Source organism: Plectropomus leopardus, chromosome 5 (assembly GCF_008729295.1).
Source record: "Plectropomus leopardus isolate mb chromosome 5, YSFRI_Pleo_2.0, whole genome shotgun sequence".
In the NCBI taxonomy this organism is placed as follows: domain Eukaryota; kingdom Metazoa; phylum Chordata; class Actinopteri; order Perciformes; family Serranidae; genus Plectropomus; species Plectropomus leopardus.
The window spans coordinates 23,471,998-23,488,487 of record NC_056467.1 but is presented as its reverse complement, the minus strand read 5'-3'; the positions used below and the strand labels follow the sequence as shown (position 1 = coordinate 23,488,487).

The 16,490-nt window shown below is 38.6% G+C and overlaps 1 protein-coding gene across 2 annotated transcripts; it reads left to right on the top strand.

Annotated features, from left to right (window-relative positions):
* The first annotated feature begins 9,518 nt into the window (after nucleotides 1–9,518).
* Nucleotides 9,519–16,018, top strand: LOC121943121 (multidrug and toxin extrusion protein 1-like). 2 transcript variants are annotated; one of them, XM_042486540.1, is made up of 17 exons: nucleotides 9,519–9,693; nucleotides 10,058–10,159; nucleotides 10,414–10,482; nucleotides 10,561–10,709; nucleotides 11,460–11,502; nucleotides 11,621–11,665; nucleotides 11,795–11,892; nucleotides 11,976–12,073; nucleotides 12,167–12,280; nucleotides 13,003–13,070; nucleotides 13,546–13,654; nucleotides 14,009–14,084; nucleotides 14,165–14,234; nucleotides 14,323–14,455; nucleotides 14,589–14,686; nucleotides 15,377–15,448; nucleotides 15,684–16,018. In XM_042486540.1, the coding sequence occupies exons 1-17, from the start codon at nucleotides 9,532–9,534 to the stop codon at nucleotides 15,981–15,983; spliced, it is 1,806 nt and encodes a 601-aa protein (XP_042342474.1). In that variant the 5' UTR covers nucleotides 9,519–9,531; the 3' UTR covers nucleotides 15,984–16,018. The 2 variants fall into 2 exon arrangements, with proteins under 2 accessions (XP_042342474.1, XP_042342473.1); XM_042486539.1 differs by having other exon boundaries at nucleotides 15,377–15,463.
* Nucleotides 16,019–16,490: the final 472 nt, after the last annotated feature.

Sequence of the window (16,490 nt, the reverse complement as noted above, 5' to 3'; positions counted from 1 at the left end):
CTTGTTGGTCCTACCTTTTGTAGAGTTTTCCCTGCACACCTGTCTTGTATTAGTCTCGTTTGCACTTCTACTACACTCTTGTTGTCTCCGTTGTCAGTCAGTCCCTGTGTTTCATTCCTTTAGCCAGTGCCAGTTCACTCCAGCTGTGTCTTGTTCTTGTGATTAGTTCTCTGTGTATATATACCAGTGTACCTTTTTGTCCTTGTCAATTTGTGGATAATGTTTCCTGCTGTTGCAGCTTTTGTGTCTTGTCCTGGCTCCTTGTCTTTCAAATCAGCCAGTTCTGCACTGCCTTTGCCTACCTTTTCCCAGAATTTGCTAATTAAATAATGATTTTCTTTAAGTTTGTGTTGCCCGCCTGTTGCTTCTGCATTTGGGCCCTCCTACCTGCATAACTGCGACAAAAACTCATACTTCACAAAACTCTCTTGAACCAGAAGAATTTTTGAATTGAAGGTTACTTCAACTTCAACTTCAAACAACTTTATTTATCCCAACAGGGCAATTCAGTTTCACAATCGGCCCAGACCAGACCCAAGTGACAAACAACAACACGCAACACTCAGCAGTAGTAGCAGTTCATAAGAAAAATCAGCACATGGGCAAGATACACACTGGCAGCGTGCAGATCCACACAAGACCTGGGCAGAATAAATCAAAAAAGTAAACAAAACAATTCATAGAATGTATGTTTGGGCTTTCCAGCCATGTGAAAAAAGAGGCCCAATGAAAAACCCAACCATGTGAGTAGAGAATAATTTAGATAGAATAAAAAAGTAGAATAGAAGAAGAAAAATAAATGAGTAGAGTAATTTAAAAAGACTACAGTCAACATTTAGCAGCCTTATAGCAGAAGGAATAAAGGACTTTGAGTAGCGATTTGTTTTTGTAAGAGGCGCTGAGGGCATGAAAGTGAATTTACTTGATGAAACATGATCAGGTTGACTTAAAACTCCTCTTGCTTTCTTGGCTACATATTCCTCCCAAAGGGAGCCAAGGTCTCTCTGCTGGACTCTTATAATCCTGGAGCAGACTTTATTGACACTGTTTGGACTGTTCCTGTGCCTTACAGACAACCTGTAATACTAACAGGTGTTGTGGACTTTAAAGGAGTTAAGGTTCCACAGTAGATGCATTTTTAGTTGAAGATGTCTCAACCTCTTTACCATATATAGTGCTAGCTTTGGGCTTACCATTATTTTCACGTTCAAGTCAAGGAAGTTAAGATCACACCAGTTAACAAAAGGTGGAAAGGTGACAGAAGTGGCAGAAGTGCAGTATCATCAGACGGGTCAATCCTGACCACAAGATGGCTGTTCTGGAGCTTTTTGCCACATCACATGGTCTTTATCATAAAAGAGACCATGTTTTTTAAAAGGATCTGGAAAAAGTGGAAATTTAAACAGTAATAATTCCATGACAACGGGGGAATTTTCATATGTTGCTGGAGATCATGATGCAGGATTGAGTTTTCGGATCACTGCACTGAACCATTACATGAAAATATGGGGGGGGGGGGCAATACAATACTGAATTTTATAATGTCATTGAAGAAGAAACTGTATTTTATGTGGTTCAGTCACATCTAGCTGACAAAAAAAAAGCACCACCACAGAAGCGACAAGTGGTAAGGTGAGAGCTCCAAGTGCAGAATATTTGTCAGCAACCATTTCCAGTAAAAGGTTCACATACTGGATATGGAACCTGCATTAAAAACACATTCAGAAGAAATGTTTGATCTATGAGTGAAGCCGTGGCTTAAATAACAACAAATATGTGATAATGATGGGAGAAAATGAACAAATGAATCTTTCTGAGTGACTCTTTTAAGTGTTCGGTATGTCCCGGGTCAGGCTGTCAAACTTCTGAGTTCTCATGAATCCCTGTTTTGTCATAATGTAGTGCATCAACTGTCACGCAAACGAGCAAGACCAAATTAAGTTGAACTTGATCCTAGACCTTTGTCAGCTAAGGTCATTGATGCATTCATGTGCTCCTTGGAGGCTCAGCCTTTAAATTTTGGTGTGTTCATGAGCTTAAGCTGTAATGTGGAATAAGCATGGATACTACAAAGAAGATGTGCTGAGTTTTGTTGCTCAGAGTGTTCAAACACAGTGTTAATAACAAAGAACAAATGAAATGGATCAGGTGAGAATTAAGATCAGGAACTTGTTTTTGAGATTATTCTGATACACAGGACTGTAGAGAACTTGATTGCACTGAAGAGAAGTTTTGTGAGGCGTTTAGCACTAGCTGTTGGACATACATGTATCAATCCCTCCAGGATTTTGCAAGCTGTTTTTGTGCTTGTTGTGGCCTAAAATTCCTGATTTCACGGAAGTTTTTCTGAAAAAAAAATTCGATGAGTGTTGCGATATTCTTAGGCTGTTTTTCTCTCATGATAGGAATCATGTTTGCATTACGGTGCTACTCTCACCAACATCAAACGGCCCAACTCAGTCATTCAACAAGTTACTGAATATTTGCTGTTGCTGTTGTGTAACTCAGTCCCAGGTGCAACTATAGTGTCAGGATAGACAGAGAGTGAGAGGGGCTGAGTGGATCAATACACTATGAGATTTAATCTAGATAGTTAAATTTGCTGTAAAGTTGTTGTGACTAGACAAAATTGCAAGATTGCGCACAATTCACAGAAATTGGCTAAACTTGCATTAACTGTTACAATCACAACAGTACGCAATCTTGGAGGGACTGATGAACTATAACAGACTGTATGTTTAAACTGACACCATATATTGCAAAAAGTATCAGAAATTGAAAAATTTGATATTTTCACGTTTTTAACTCAAAGAAACTGATACCGTGAAAGAAATCGGTCTGCCCATCACGAATATGTGGACACCATATGAATTATGAAAGGATCCACTTTTCACATATTGTCCTTGTACTGGATGCCTACATACAATACATATAATTACACTTGTGCATGCTTGCATCTGTATGCCAGTGCATATACACAGTCATGCACAATGCACATAGACACTGCTATTTTTATCTTCAGTCTGTTGTAGCAATGTTTTTGTTTACTTTCTTTGACATAAATAAAATAGCCTAACCAGCCTCAGTTAGACACCCACATTACATCTGTTGCATTGCATCTTCCCATGTAAAAATTTTTATCTTTTTTTATTCTAAAATGTATCAAGACAGAGTCTAAGCCTACTATCAGGGATTGGCTTGGATTGTTTCTTTTATAATACCTCTGGATATGTGTCTTTTTTAGGCCACAAGGTCTGAGTCTTTAAGATTAATGGATCTGACTTTTTAATCAATGTGGGCTGCTTTTGCAGGGTTTCTATCTTTGTAAGTACATAATGCTGCAGCCGCAGGGCACAGTCATGCAAATTATACCGTGCTGCAGCCACAGCATACTGTGGTACATGAGGATATTCTGAGGTTCACTGATTTTCTTATAAGATATGCTACATTGCATTAAAGTTTATATTCAACAAGAAACCTGTAGAAGAAGCTATTCAAACACTACAAGCTAATGCGTGATGAAGAAAGACACAATCATCCTTTTGTACCTGAGTTCATTCATTTTGCTCTGCAATACAAAACAAGTTGGTTACCAACTTAACACTTGCCATGTCCCCTAGCTCTGCCTAGCAGCAGCATCACTGAATAAGCCTTATTGTTATTCCAAAGCAGCAGACTAGGGTTTAATTTGTCCCATGATCTGGCAGGTGATATGTGGATGCCAGGGCAGCCATGAGGAATGCATTAAAATCTGAATAGATCAACAGAACAGCCAAGAGACGGAGAGAAAAAGAGAGATACTGAGAGATTCATCCTGAAGCCAGGCCGCCTGGTTTCTACACAACAGAAATACCCTTGAATAGTGTAAATAACACAGCACACATTAACCAAAGCACATTCCTGAGGTCAGCAAGGAGAGGCAAAGATAAACTTTTGCACCTCAGGCAAGCCAGGATTGCAAGACTCTACTGTTTAGGTCAAGCGTAGTTTAATATTACATCTTAATGTATTTAAATCTGTCTCATTTCACATTCTGTACATGGTCATTTGAATTTATTTTAGCTTCAAGTAATTGCTTCAGCTTTATACTTGTAACAAGTTTGGTTATGAGACTCAATGTGGTTTATGATTTGACCTCAGTTGTCTGTAGCATTTTGACACTGGAATAAATGGTTTAGCTCTTTGGTGAACATTTAGGAAATGACCAAAAGAATGCACTGCAGCAAGATTAAAAATAGGTCTGGAAATTATTCTGGAGGGCGCAGCACTGGCTGGAAACTTGGTTGCCTGGTTGCATACAAAATCCTGTTATACCAGCCTGCAACATAGCCTTGGAGTTCAGTTCTAGGTCACAAGAAATTGTAAAGAATTCAGAAACCCTGCTGCCTTAAAATATCTTAAAGGAGAAAAAACAATCTGTGGATTGCATTTGAGAAAGCAATTATCTAAAATGCCCCCAGGAGGAGAGGGTCAGATGCCGGAGCCACATATGACTGCTCACAGTGGCATCAGATATGACAGGCTGCGTCCCTTCATAGCACAGCTCACATCTTTCACTGCCATCATTAAACAAAGAAGTCATCAATATTTAACTGAATTTAATGGCTGACTGCCCTGGGAGAGATGAGCCTTTTCAGTTCTTTGTTTTTAAGTTTTATGTCACATAGTGAAAACAGAAGGAAAACAGAAGCATTTATTTTGCCTTTTCGGTACCTGCCAGAAAAATATTTTACTTTTCTAAAACACAGGATTCTGCTGTGTGATCAGGCTGGTTTTACAGTTTTATTTCATGTGTTTTCTCTGCTTTTGTATTTCTTTTCAAACCAAAAATAGCAGATACAGACATTTTTAATTTAAGCAATCTAAGCCAGAGCGTTGTCAACTCAGTAGCTCATTAACGCAAGATCTGTTTTACTTGCAGCATTGTGAAAGACAAAATGAAAGTGAATAATTGAAGGAGAACCAAATAAATAAACAGTGTTTGCCTCCTCAGAGGTATAATTTATTCAAAAATGTATCATCAGTGGAATAAATTGTCAAAGAAAGATGTGGCTCTTTATCCTTTTATCCACCTGGAAACCACATGCACTTTAGCTGTGCACTGTTTTTCTAAGTAAGACATCTTTTTAGGAAGAAGCAAGATTAAAAAGAGATGCCGAAGCTCCAGTAATGTTCAGCCAAGATAAGCCCATAAACTTGGCAGATTAATTTTTAACTTTGAAACGAGCTGGTTGAGTTTAGAAAGCATCTTTTGATTTGGACTGTATAACTTTGTTAAGTGAGAAGGAGCTGAATCTACCCATGCAGCATTTAAAGGAGGGTAAAAATAACAACAATGAAAATGGTTCTCACATATATCCACTTTTTTGTGTCTCATGCGCATCAAACTTTTGAAATAACTGACTCTGTCCTCTCTGCAGATGGCTCATAAGACTTCGTCAGCAATTTAAATGGGCAGAATGTGACAGTGCAGCAGTGTAGAGGTTGACATGTTAGTGGAACGTGCTTTCTCTCCTCTTTTGTACATTAGTATCACAGATGGATTTGTATACACGTGGCACGACAGCACAATGTCACTGAGCACAGTCACCGAGTTTTGAGGACACTTGAGAAACTGATTGTCTGACATATGGAGCTGAATATAAAGATTAAACTGTGACAGTGTGCAGTCAACGCAACCCTAATATTTGTAGTGGCTATTTTCTACTTTTATTAAAGCTACCAACAGGCTGCCTCAATAAGATTGAGAAATGATTTATGTTTCCATTACAATGCACTTTCAGCAAATCAGCTGAGTTCAGATTTATCCAGCAGTTCTGCACAGCTCACCAACAACTGTTGTCCATAGAAAGTACAAACAGGCATAAACAAAAACGGAGCACAGCGCAGCACGTGCACGCTTTAGAACTGTACGCCTCTCACACAAACCTGCCACTGAATTACCTTGACCTTCTTAAAGGTGCCCTGTGGAGGGTGCACTACTACTGTTTCTTTGTGCATTTCTTTGTGCACAGCCACCTGGAGATAAGTAGCATAGCACCAAACCATTGGCAGGATTGTCACTGTGTCCCATTTCCATCCAAGCAGGATTTGTATTTTGTTTATACTTGTAAAGTGACAAAAGCAAGTATACTCAAATCAGACATTATGCATACTACACACAGTAAATTAGTGTGCTGCTAATGCACATTATCTCCTACAATGCAATGCACAAACAAAAAGGAAGGGCTTGTGGGTGGTGGTAAAAATGACTCCCTGCACATGCTAATGTATTTTCCTATTTACAGGAGGAGTGAATCAAAAACCTCAATTTGTAGTTCATTTATGCATCAGAGTAATTAAAGTATTAATAAGTAAGTGTTCTGTTTAATATCAAGTTTCTATGTCTCTCTGTTTTTCATGACCATGTTTATTCTTAACAACATTTAGATAGCTTTGGGACGGCAGCTGAAACTAAAACTAAGCTTGCCTTACTTCTTTGTTGTGCATGCTTACATAATCATCTATCAAGATTGCTTGATTATTGCTGCTACACACTGTCTGACACCCAAAGCCCACAGAGCATGAGAAAACTACTATATATATATATATATATATATATAGAGAGAGAGAGAGATAGAGAGAGAGATGGCTAGATAAATCAATAGATAGACAGATAGATGCATATCCACAAACTGCAAGGAATTAGTAGATTTAGAAAATAATTTCTTTCAGGAAAAATGACAAGAGCGAAAACGCGAGTTAGGGAAAAGCTGTATTGATTATTATAATATTACTTAATTCTAATTATGTTGCACGTCATTTCCTTATTGTTTTTTAACTTCCTTTTTCTTTTTTCTTTTTTTAAACTAATTTTCACATACTTTTTATGTACTTTTTACTAATTTATTGCTAATTTTGGGGTCATTTCTTCTTTCATTGCTCATTGCTTTCTTGTCATATTTTATAAGGCAATCCAGCCAGTTTGCTCAGGTTTTAAAGGGGAACAACAGAGTGCAAAGAAAGCATGGAGGACAATACAGACCAGAGGCGGAGACACAGAGAGGCTGAGAAAGGGAAGCAGAGATTAGAGGTACCACCTGATGGAAAGGCAGAAGCAGTGTTAGGGAAAATAACAAGTGACAGATACAAATCACTGGCGCTGCAGCACATGGTATCTGTGGCAGTCACTCCAACAGACAGATTGATTTAGCCAGCATAAAGCCTAGAGGGCTTTGGGTTGTCACACTAAGGGGAGCTCATTGCTTCAGAGACTGAAAGCCTCCCAGAGGACATGCAGAGTGAACAGAAATGCCACATTTTGCTTTTCCTTTTTTTTTTTTTTTTCAAATCAGGGATCCAGTTATGGCTAGAATTCACTTACCTTTCCTGATATGGTAAGATCAATTAATCAGATATGATTGATCTTATTCTCATTCTGCAGTGCAGTTGGTTTTGTTTGTCTGAGTCAAAGTTTTTCGATTTCATCAAGACTCTGGTCCCTGCCTAGCAAAACAGTTTTAATATTAAGAGTATAATAGTGCATGAGCTCCCCCTCATTTAATTTTGTGAGCATACAATTACATTTTATTGCACTTTATTGTCTCACATATCACAGCCTTTATTTTTAGCATACAATTACATTTATTGCACTTTATTGTCTCACATAATATATCACAGCCTTATAGTGCATAACACCCTCATTTCAGAGTGTTATCTTTTTGCAAAACAAGGATGTGTTTCTTTGCCAAAAAACATTTAGAAATAGTCTAAACTGACATGCATGAGTACATGACCTGTACCATCCCCTCCAGGGTCATCTTCTGAGTAAAGTGTGAGAAACCCAGCATGATTTATTTTGAGGCTAGAATTTCATTTAATATGTTTTGTGAGAGAACTTGTAACTTGCACATATAATACAAATATGTGAAATGTCAAACCTTACCATAGATTTAAACATTTACACATGCCATTTTTACTATGAAACCCATTGCAACATCATCTTGCACAAAAATAAAATAAAGAATACCCCATTGATCCCTGGGGGAAATTGGGGACACTACAGCTGCTCTTAGACATAAAGAAATAATAGGAAAAGAGAATAAGAAGTACGCCAAATAAGAAAGTGCCTTATGCTACAATATACAACACAATAAGAAAATACAATAGCAGATATATTGTGTGAGAAACTTAATATAAAGATGTGTAGAAATATCTGGGTTGTACTACAAGTGTGCAAAATATATACGCAAGAGTAAATAATGTAAAAACTAAATATTAGATAAGAGAGTACTGTACAGTTAAAACATTGCACATTCAAATTATATTCACATAGAGAAACTTCATGGGCCTGAGTCTATTGACTCAGTGTCTGACTCTCCAAATTGGGCAATGACTCAGTGTGAGTGTATATTAGCACTCTGTCTCTGTCTCTCAGTGCAACACTGCACACAAAGTGGTTATGATCTTTCTCGAGCGGAAGGCTTCCTCCTTAAGTCACATTTCCATAAGAGAAGCAATCAGAGTGACACACTTGGGGTTTATGGAAACTATTTTTTATGTTTGTGTATTAAACTTCTGCTCCCTCCAGTGGAAATAATGGATGCACCACACAAATCATCTCCTCCCTGTCTAGGAGGAAACCACAAAAAATCATCAGTTTGAGCTTAGTGCTGAAATCATATCTGGTCTGCAGTAAATAGCGATGTTTGAAACAGCCCTTCTGGAAAGTCTGACAATAAATCTTTAAAATCAACGAAAATCTGAGTGTGTCATCTTATTTCTACTTACATTTACAACCCAGCTTTTGAAGCACCACGTCTTAAGTGCAAATATGTTTTCTATCAGTGAAACAGGAATCTTACTTGCACTAATCCATGCTATCAATCTGCTATAGATAACTATTTGAAAGGCTTTTCTGCTTGATAGTAGCAGAGGGCTGCATCTCATTCCAGAGCACTAACTGGTTAACCTTTGCTGCTTGCCAGCAGGAAACTGAGCTGCATGACATGTTAATGTTTTATATTCCCAAACACTTTAATGAACACGTCTACCTAAATTGATGAAGACTGATTGCACTTCTACAAAAGAAAAGCTGTGCAGCCATTAATATGCAAGAGATGTTCATGAATAATTATGACTTCCCACCTTCTGTCTGTTCATATCTGGCAACACAGAGTTGGAACGAAGGCAGGTGGTGGATATTTAATATGCTTGTAACAATGGCATCTATTGGCTGAATAATCAGTCACTCAGTGAATGCACTGAAATACTAAATTAGATTTGGCATTTTAATTTCAAATTAAACTTTAAACGTCATTTATGTGCAGCTCTGGTAGAAAACATACACTTAGATAGTGACTCATAAAATGAACTATGTACTGTGTTTCCAACATGACATAGATTTTTTTTTTTTTTGGGTCATTTTTTCACAGTGTCTAACCTGCAGTGCAATTTGTTAGACTGACCTCGAGTAAAACAATAAGTAACCTTTTGGTTGTGAAATACTTTGCACAACCGTGGAGAATTGTGTCCCTGGAGAGATTTGAAAATATGACAGAGAGGACCAACGCTGCAGTGGAAAAACCTGCATCTGGTCCTGCAGACATGGAGGCGGCTAGTGACAGGCTTTTCTGCTGCAGGTGGGTGCGCCACAGGGTGCCCCTGGCCCACAGAGAGGAACTGTACCACATCCTGAGGATGACAGGGCCTCTGGTAAGGAATGGCTCTGTTTTCATACTACGCTCTGTCTGTAAGGGAAAGCATGGGTTGAATCTGTCCTTTGTAATAAGCCTTTGTATACAACAGAAGATTAATGTGGGTGTTTTGTTTGAAATAGCAGAAGAAAAGTCACTTTATGTCTGAGACTTTGAAGCAGAAATCAGTCAACCCAAAGCAATGCTCCAGGCCAGGTTTCAAACTGTAGTTGCAACCTGACAAAGTGATGACAGTATGGTCGCTAGTTTTCAAAGATGGTTGTTCTAATTAATTGCAATTTGTGTTTACTGTAATTTGCAATGTATCATCTGGGACCTTGTTGCTGTATCAACTGCATCATTGCTAATGTTTTTCTTTCCAGTTGCTCTCTCGAATCCTTCAATACCTGCTCCCATTTGTGGTTACAATGTTCTGTGGGCGTCTGGGAAATGAAGTGATGGCAGGCTATGGATTAGCTTCTGCTGTAAGTGGTCATCTTTATGCTCAAAGGACTTGTGGAGGCCAGTGTCAAGAAATGACATGTGGAAATGTAATTTTAAGGGAGAAGATGAAATATTACATCTATAAACTCACTGAGATAGCTTTTACAGTTGTCTCACAGTCTTGATTTAATCAATATGTAGTTCATTTACGGTTATGACTCATAAAGATATTGGTTACATCAGAGCCCTCAAGTGTACGTCAGACTCATTGAAGTATGTTTCACATTCATTTCAGGCCATTAATGTTAGCACTGCAGCAACGGGATGTGGTCTGGGACTGGCATGTGATACTTTGGTGTCTCAGGTTTGCCCTGTGCAATTTCATCCACTCCAACTGTTTATTACACCCTGTTCTAAAAATGATTAACATTGTGCTGTGCAGACATTTGGTGGTAAGAACCTGCTGCGGGTGGGAGTGATCCTCCAGCGGGGAATCATCATCCTGCTGTTGTTCTGTCTGCCCTGCTGGGGTCTGCTCATTAATGCCCAGGCCATCCTGCTTTGCATGGGCCAGGACCCTGAGGTGGCAAGGTAACTAACAGCCCCAAACTTATAAGTAAAACTCAGAGAGTTTTACTTATAAGAGATATCAGAGTTGTGGACTTGTGTCACATGACTTGGACTTGAGTCAGAATAGAGTGACGGATTTAATGACTCGACTTAACAAAAACAAAAAAGACTTGAGCCTTTTGACTTGAAAATACTTGATACCTTTACCCAAACGCAAAGATGAAAAAGTATTCTATTTAAAAAGTGTGCCAGGGATTTATTATTACCCTTCATTTCCTGAATCAACTAACATTAACATTATTTATTCTAAGCAAGTCAACACTTCATTCCCCAAATTCACTTTGTTTGAACCAGCTGGAAGAAACTTGGAAAGCATGATACCAAAGATAGTTTTATTCACTTTATACAAAATCTATGGTGGTCAACCAAACTGCTATAAGCAAAGCTTGTTTGTCTTTAGTTGTTGCAACTTCTATATTTCTTAGGCTGCTGTCTTGGCCAGGCTTCCCTTAAAAAAGAGGTCATTGTATCTCAATGGGACCGACCTGGTTAAATAAAGGCTAAAAAAAATAAAATTTAAAAATGCATACAAGTCAAAAATGACCAACTCGTTCGCATCTAAAGTCATTACTTATCATCGTTGTATTAGTGGAAATCCACATCTACACATTATGCTCTAGGTATCCTCCTGCACACATCAAACACATTGAACTGTGTATATTACATTTGACAATAGTTTCCTTTGATCTAAATACAGCTCATTAATTTCAGAATAGCCCAGCTATATATGACAGCCTTCCTCCCAGCTGTACCAGTAAGTTGTCACATTTCTCTTACCTTTATGAGCCAATCCAATACATTTTCACTGATGTACAGAGAAATCACATTCTCTCTCTAATCTTTCTTTTAAATAATCAATTTTTGTCTTTCAGGCAATGTTTCTATATTATCTTCAGGTGTCCTATCTGCAGAACCAGGTGCACTAATGTCCTGTACATAGTTTTTTTAGTGCAGAGAATCACAACACGTTTGTTTTAACGAATGCAGTTGCTGAAGGAAGAGGCATAAGTGGTACTCATCCCATCATCTGGTGTTTGTGTACTCAGGGTATAATACTGCCGCAATTGTACACTGCTGTCATGGCAAACATAGCCAATGTGATGACGAACTACATCTTCCTATACCCACTGGATCTTGGTGTGAAGTAGGTGTACATGCACGTTGCAGGTTTTGAATCTGAATAAAGCTGTCATGCATACTGACATCAACTGTGTGCATGTCTTACAGTGGATCTGCAGCAGCCAACACTCTGTCTCATATTTACATCTGTGCTTTTCTGTTTGCTTACATTTGGTGGAAGAAGCTCCATGTAACAACATGGGGAGGTGAGAGATTTAATAGTCACAGTGTCCCTGTGCTTTGGAGGCTTTGGAGGAACCTTTTCCCTCCACATAAATACATTTCTCTCACCCCTGCAGGCTGGTCAGTAGATGCACTTCAGGAGTGGGGCTCCTACATGAAACTGGCCGTTCCCAGTACATTAATGACATGTTTTGAGTGGTGGATTTATGAGTTTGGGGGATTCTTTGCAGGTAACCCAAATATGTTCATACTTGCACTGAGCCTATTCTTATAGACTTATACACTGAGCAGTGAACTGTGTTGTCCAAGGTCCAGTGTGTAGGATTTGGGGGGATATATTGGCAGAAATTGAATACAATATGAGGTTTTTTTTCTTTAGTTTGTAATCACTTGAAAATAAAAATTGTTGTCTTTTTGTTACCCTAGAATGAGCTGTTATATCTACATAGGAAGTGGGTCCTTATCCATGACTTGCATGTTTCTAAAGTAAAACAATTATAACAATAACATCACACACAAGGGCACATAAGAGAAAAGCAGGGAACATTCAAATACAAATTCACTGTTAGCAAATAAAAGTGCACATAAAAGAACAGATGACATAGGAAACAGATAAAAAAAAAATTAAGAAAAGGTGAGAGAATGCCAGACAGTAGCAGCGAGTCTTGAGAGCTGTTTTTTTTTTTTTACTTGAAACTGCTTTATTCAGTGATTTTCCCAGACTTGAACATTAAGAACATTAAGCACATTAAGCTTGAAGGAGTTTTACCCGCGAGAAGTTTCAGCGAGAAGGTTGCTATTTACAATATCCACCACTAGATAGCACTAAATAACCCTAACTCTTACACACTGTTCCTTCAAGACCATGTTTAAGATCACTGATTTTATCAAACCAGCTAATGAGATGTGTCTGAGTCATGACTGTTTGTTCTTCTTTTTCTCTAATGATCAGGAATGCTGAGTGAAGACGAGCTGGCAGCCCAACATGCTACAATAATGGTGGCATTCATCGTCTACATGGTAATTACAAGTCAGAACATCATATTCTTACTTTAAAAGTCTCCCTCAAACACGCACAGTTTTAGAAAAACAGAGACCACTGGTTGCTGGTGGAAAACAGGAAGGAAATCCAGGCACTCCAAAGATGTGGAAAATGAGGAGGAATTACATTAAAATGCCTTTGCTGGTCTTTGTGAGGGCTTTAAAAACACTTATTTTTTTAACTTTGGAGGTTTAAACATGTTGGCTTTTAATGATTTAGCTGCTACAGTAAAGGGATTTTTTGTGTAATTCCTCCCCCTTTTTCACATTATTCAGTGCCTGGGTTTCCTTCCTGTTTACACACAGATTTACATTAGTTAAGGAAAACTTCTACAGGTTAAAGTGGTTTAACTTTTGAGCACTCTTAGGAGAAAGCTCTTCTTTAAGTCAGTGGTCATATTGTCTGATTCTTTAATGTATTTTTCAAATTTTTTCCAAATTTATGAATCCATAGTTCCCTCTTGGTGTTCAAGCTGCAGCGTGTGCCCGAGTGGGTAATGCTCTCGGTGCAGGAGACACTGCCAGGGCGCTTCTTGCCACCAAGTTGTCCTTCGCTCTTGCAGGTCAGTTTTAAACATCCATCCATTTTCTGTGACTGCTTATCTTTTGAGGGGTTGTGATGGGGCCTGAGCTGATCCCAGTTGACACTGGGGGAGAAGGGGGGTCCACTCCAGTCAACAGACTATCACAGGGCAGATTGATAACAGCATAATTTATGCTCACATTCACACCTACAGGCAATGTAGAGTCGCCAATTAACCTGCAGGTCTTTGGACTTTGGGAAGATGCTGGAGAAAACCCACACTGACACAGGGAGAATGTTTAAACTCCCAGTTATAAACATATTCTCTTGTTGTAGAATTAAATCAGCATTTGATGTCGATTTCTTCAACATTTTAACAGCTACTCTTTTCCAGTTAGCTTTGCAGTTGTTGAAGGTCTTGTGCTTGGCTCAACTAAAACAGTGATTGGCTTCATCTTCACTTCTGATGAGTGAGTCTCTGCAGCTGCATATTTTAATAACTATAAGCCTACGCTATTACGCAAAGACACATTCTTTATTATCATTTCAGGAAGATTATCAGTCTGGTCTCCCATCTGATGAATGCTTACTGTTTCCTTCAGTTCTTTGATGGTCTTGTGGTGAGTCCACCAGTCAGCAAAACTTTTGTGCAGCATAAAAAATTAAGTCATAAATATCAGATATATAATTTGTTTTTTTCCATCCTAGTGTGTGTGCACAGGCATTTTCTTGGGCACGGGTAAACAGAAGATACCAGCTGTGGCCAATTTCATAGGATACTACCTCATAGGACTTTCACTGTGCGTTACTTTAATGTTTGTTGCAAAGCTGAGAGTTTTAGGTAATTGCATTATTATGTATTTTGTCACTTTCACAGGAATTTATCACAAATAAATGGTTGCAGAGAAAGAACGGGTTATGCTCAGTGAAGACTGCTGTGCCACTGACAGATTAACTTGTCTTTTTCTCCACAGGCTTTTGGCTGGGACTGCTCATTTCTGTCATTATACAGTCCACGTTCTACATGATCATCATCTTCTACAAACTCAACTGGAAGAAAATGACAGAGGAGGTACGCTGCTGGCTAATTTAACAATCTGGATCATGTAGGGCATCAGCTGTTTACATATTATGACAGCATTTGTTTTAATTCTCCAACATCAGGTACTCTTTGGCGCCCCAGAAATTTTCCATTGGGATGGCCAGATGGAGCCACTTAAAAATGTCAGAGAGGCACGCAAAACTAGAAGACGTAACTGAGATTCAGGAATTTAAATGTGTTCTGGAAGTATATAGGCTAGTTTTATATACTTCAGTTATTAGGAAAAAGTCTTGAGTTTAGGGGCCTCTTGTGGATACCCACATTTTCATTTCGATATATCAGTTGAGAGTTCAAGTTTGAAAATGGCCATGCCTAACTAAGGAGCATTATTTAGCCTACTTCCTGACAGACAATGCCAACATGGCTGATATCAATGGGTGCCTTGGGTTGTCTAGTTTCACAGGATATCAATACCTTTGTGTTTGCTTAAAAAAGTGCACCACAGCCTCTTAAAGACTGCAGTGTTGGCCTGCCATTATATTCACCAAGTGGCAGCAATCATTTCAGGGTTTCTATGGTCCCCTCGGCCACTCTTTGGAGGCACTGCTGCAGCTGCCGAGACAAATGTGGCAGATTTAAATAACTATTTGTTAAGTGTATGAATAAGGAGAAATTGGGAGTTGTTGTTTGTTATATATATATATATATGCTTGTTTGCAGGCTGTGAAACGAGCTCAGAAAAAGACGCACATGACATTAATGAGCACAGCTGCCCTGTCAGATGTCCACACAGTGAGTAATAGCAATGTAAGTGACTTGTTATTCCTCACACTAACAACCTAAAGTGCATTTCACAGCTAGTTTCACAATGTCATTAGGGGACTTGTGAAGTTTTTTTCTATGTGATAATATTTTCTTTCAAACAATTCAATCCACGAAAGTAAATATCTTCCATATTTTTAATTTTACTTTGCTTTTTCTGATACAACTCAACAAAAAAAAAATATTTGATATTTTTTCCTTTAAGTCAGTGGATGGCTACACGTCTGTGAGCACAGAGTGTCATGATGGAAATGCAGAGACATGGGGTGGACATGTGGTGCAGCACGTGAAGGATGGTCGTCTCTCCACTGCCCAGCTGATTGTCCGGCGAGGCCTCACCATGTTTGCGGCAGTTGCACTTCTGGCAGTGGGAGTATGTGTGTATTTTCTTGTGCCCTTGCCAGAGATCCTGCCATCAGAGACCAACTCTACTTTGGACTGGATCAATACAACATATACTCCTGATCAAATTTTCACCACTTTGCTGGATCCAATAGAGGGATAACCTTGAGATCCTTGATTGTAAAATTAAATTTTGTGCTCAGTGTCAAAAAAAAAAAATACAGATTCTTATGGACTCTCTGAGAGGCAGTGGCTCAAATACTGGCAGATTTCATGAAAATTGCTTAATTAAAAAGTTTAGGTCCCCCCTGCTTTTTTCCAATCTGCATTTGTGTCATGTCAACTTGTACTGGAGCTCTGCTTGATGAACGTTTTACTCAAGTGAGGAATGTTTTTATTGGCTCTTAACAACAAGTGTAGCTCTCAGTTTATAGCAAACTAAAGAATAGTGTTGAAATGTGAGAACTCTATCTTATTTGAATATTCTTGTCCTATCTTATTTGAATTTAAAAAAAACATGTTATGTAGTTTTGTGGGTGTTTAAACTGTGTAATGTTGTTTTGTTGCTTTGTTTGCTTTTAAGCTTTGAGATACTGTCTCATGTCTGCCTGACCTTCTGCCCCATTCACAGACTTGTCATTATCTGTCTAGCTCTTTTTGGATGTGTCTG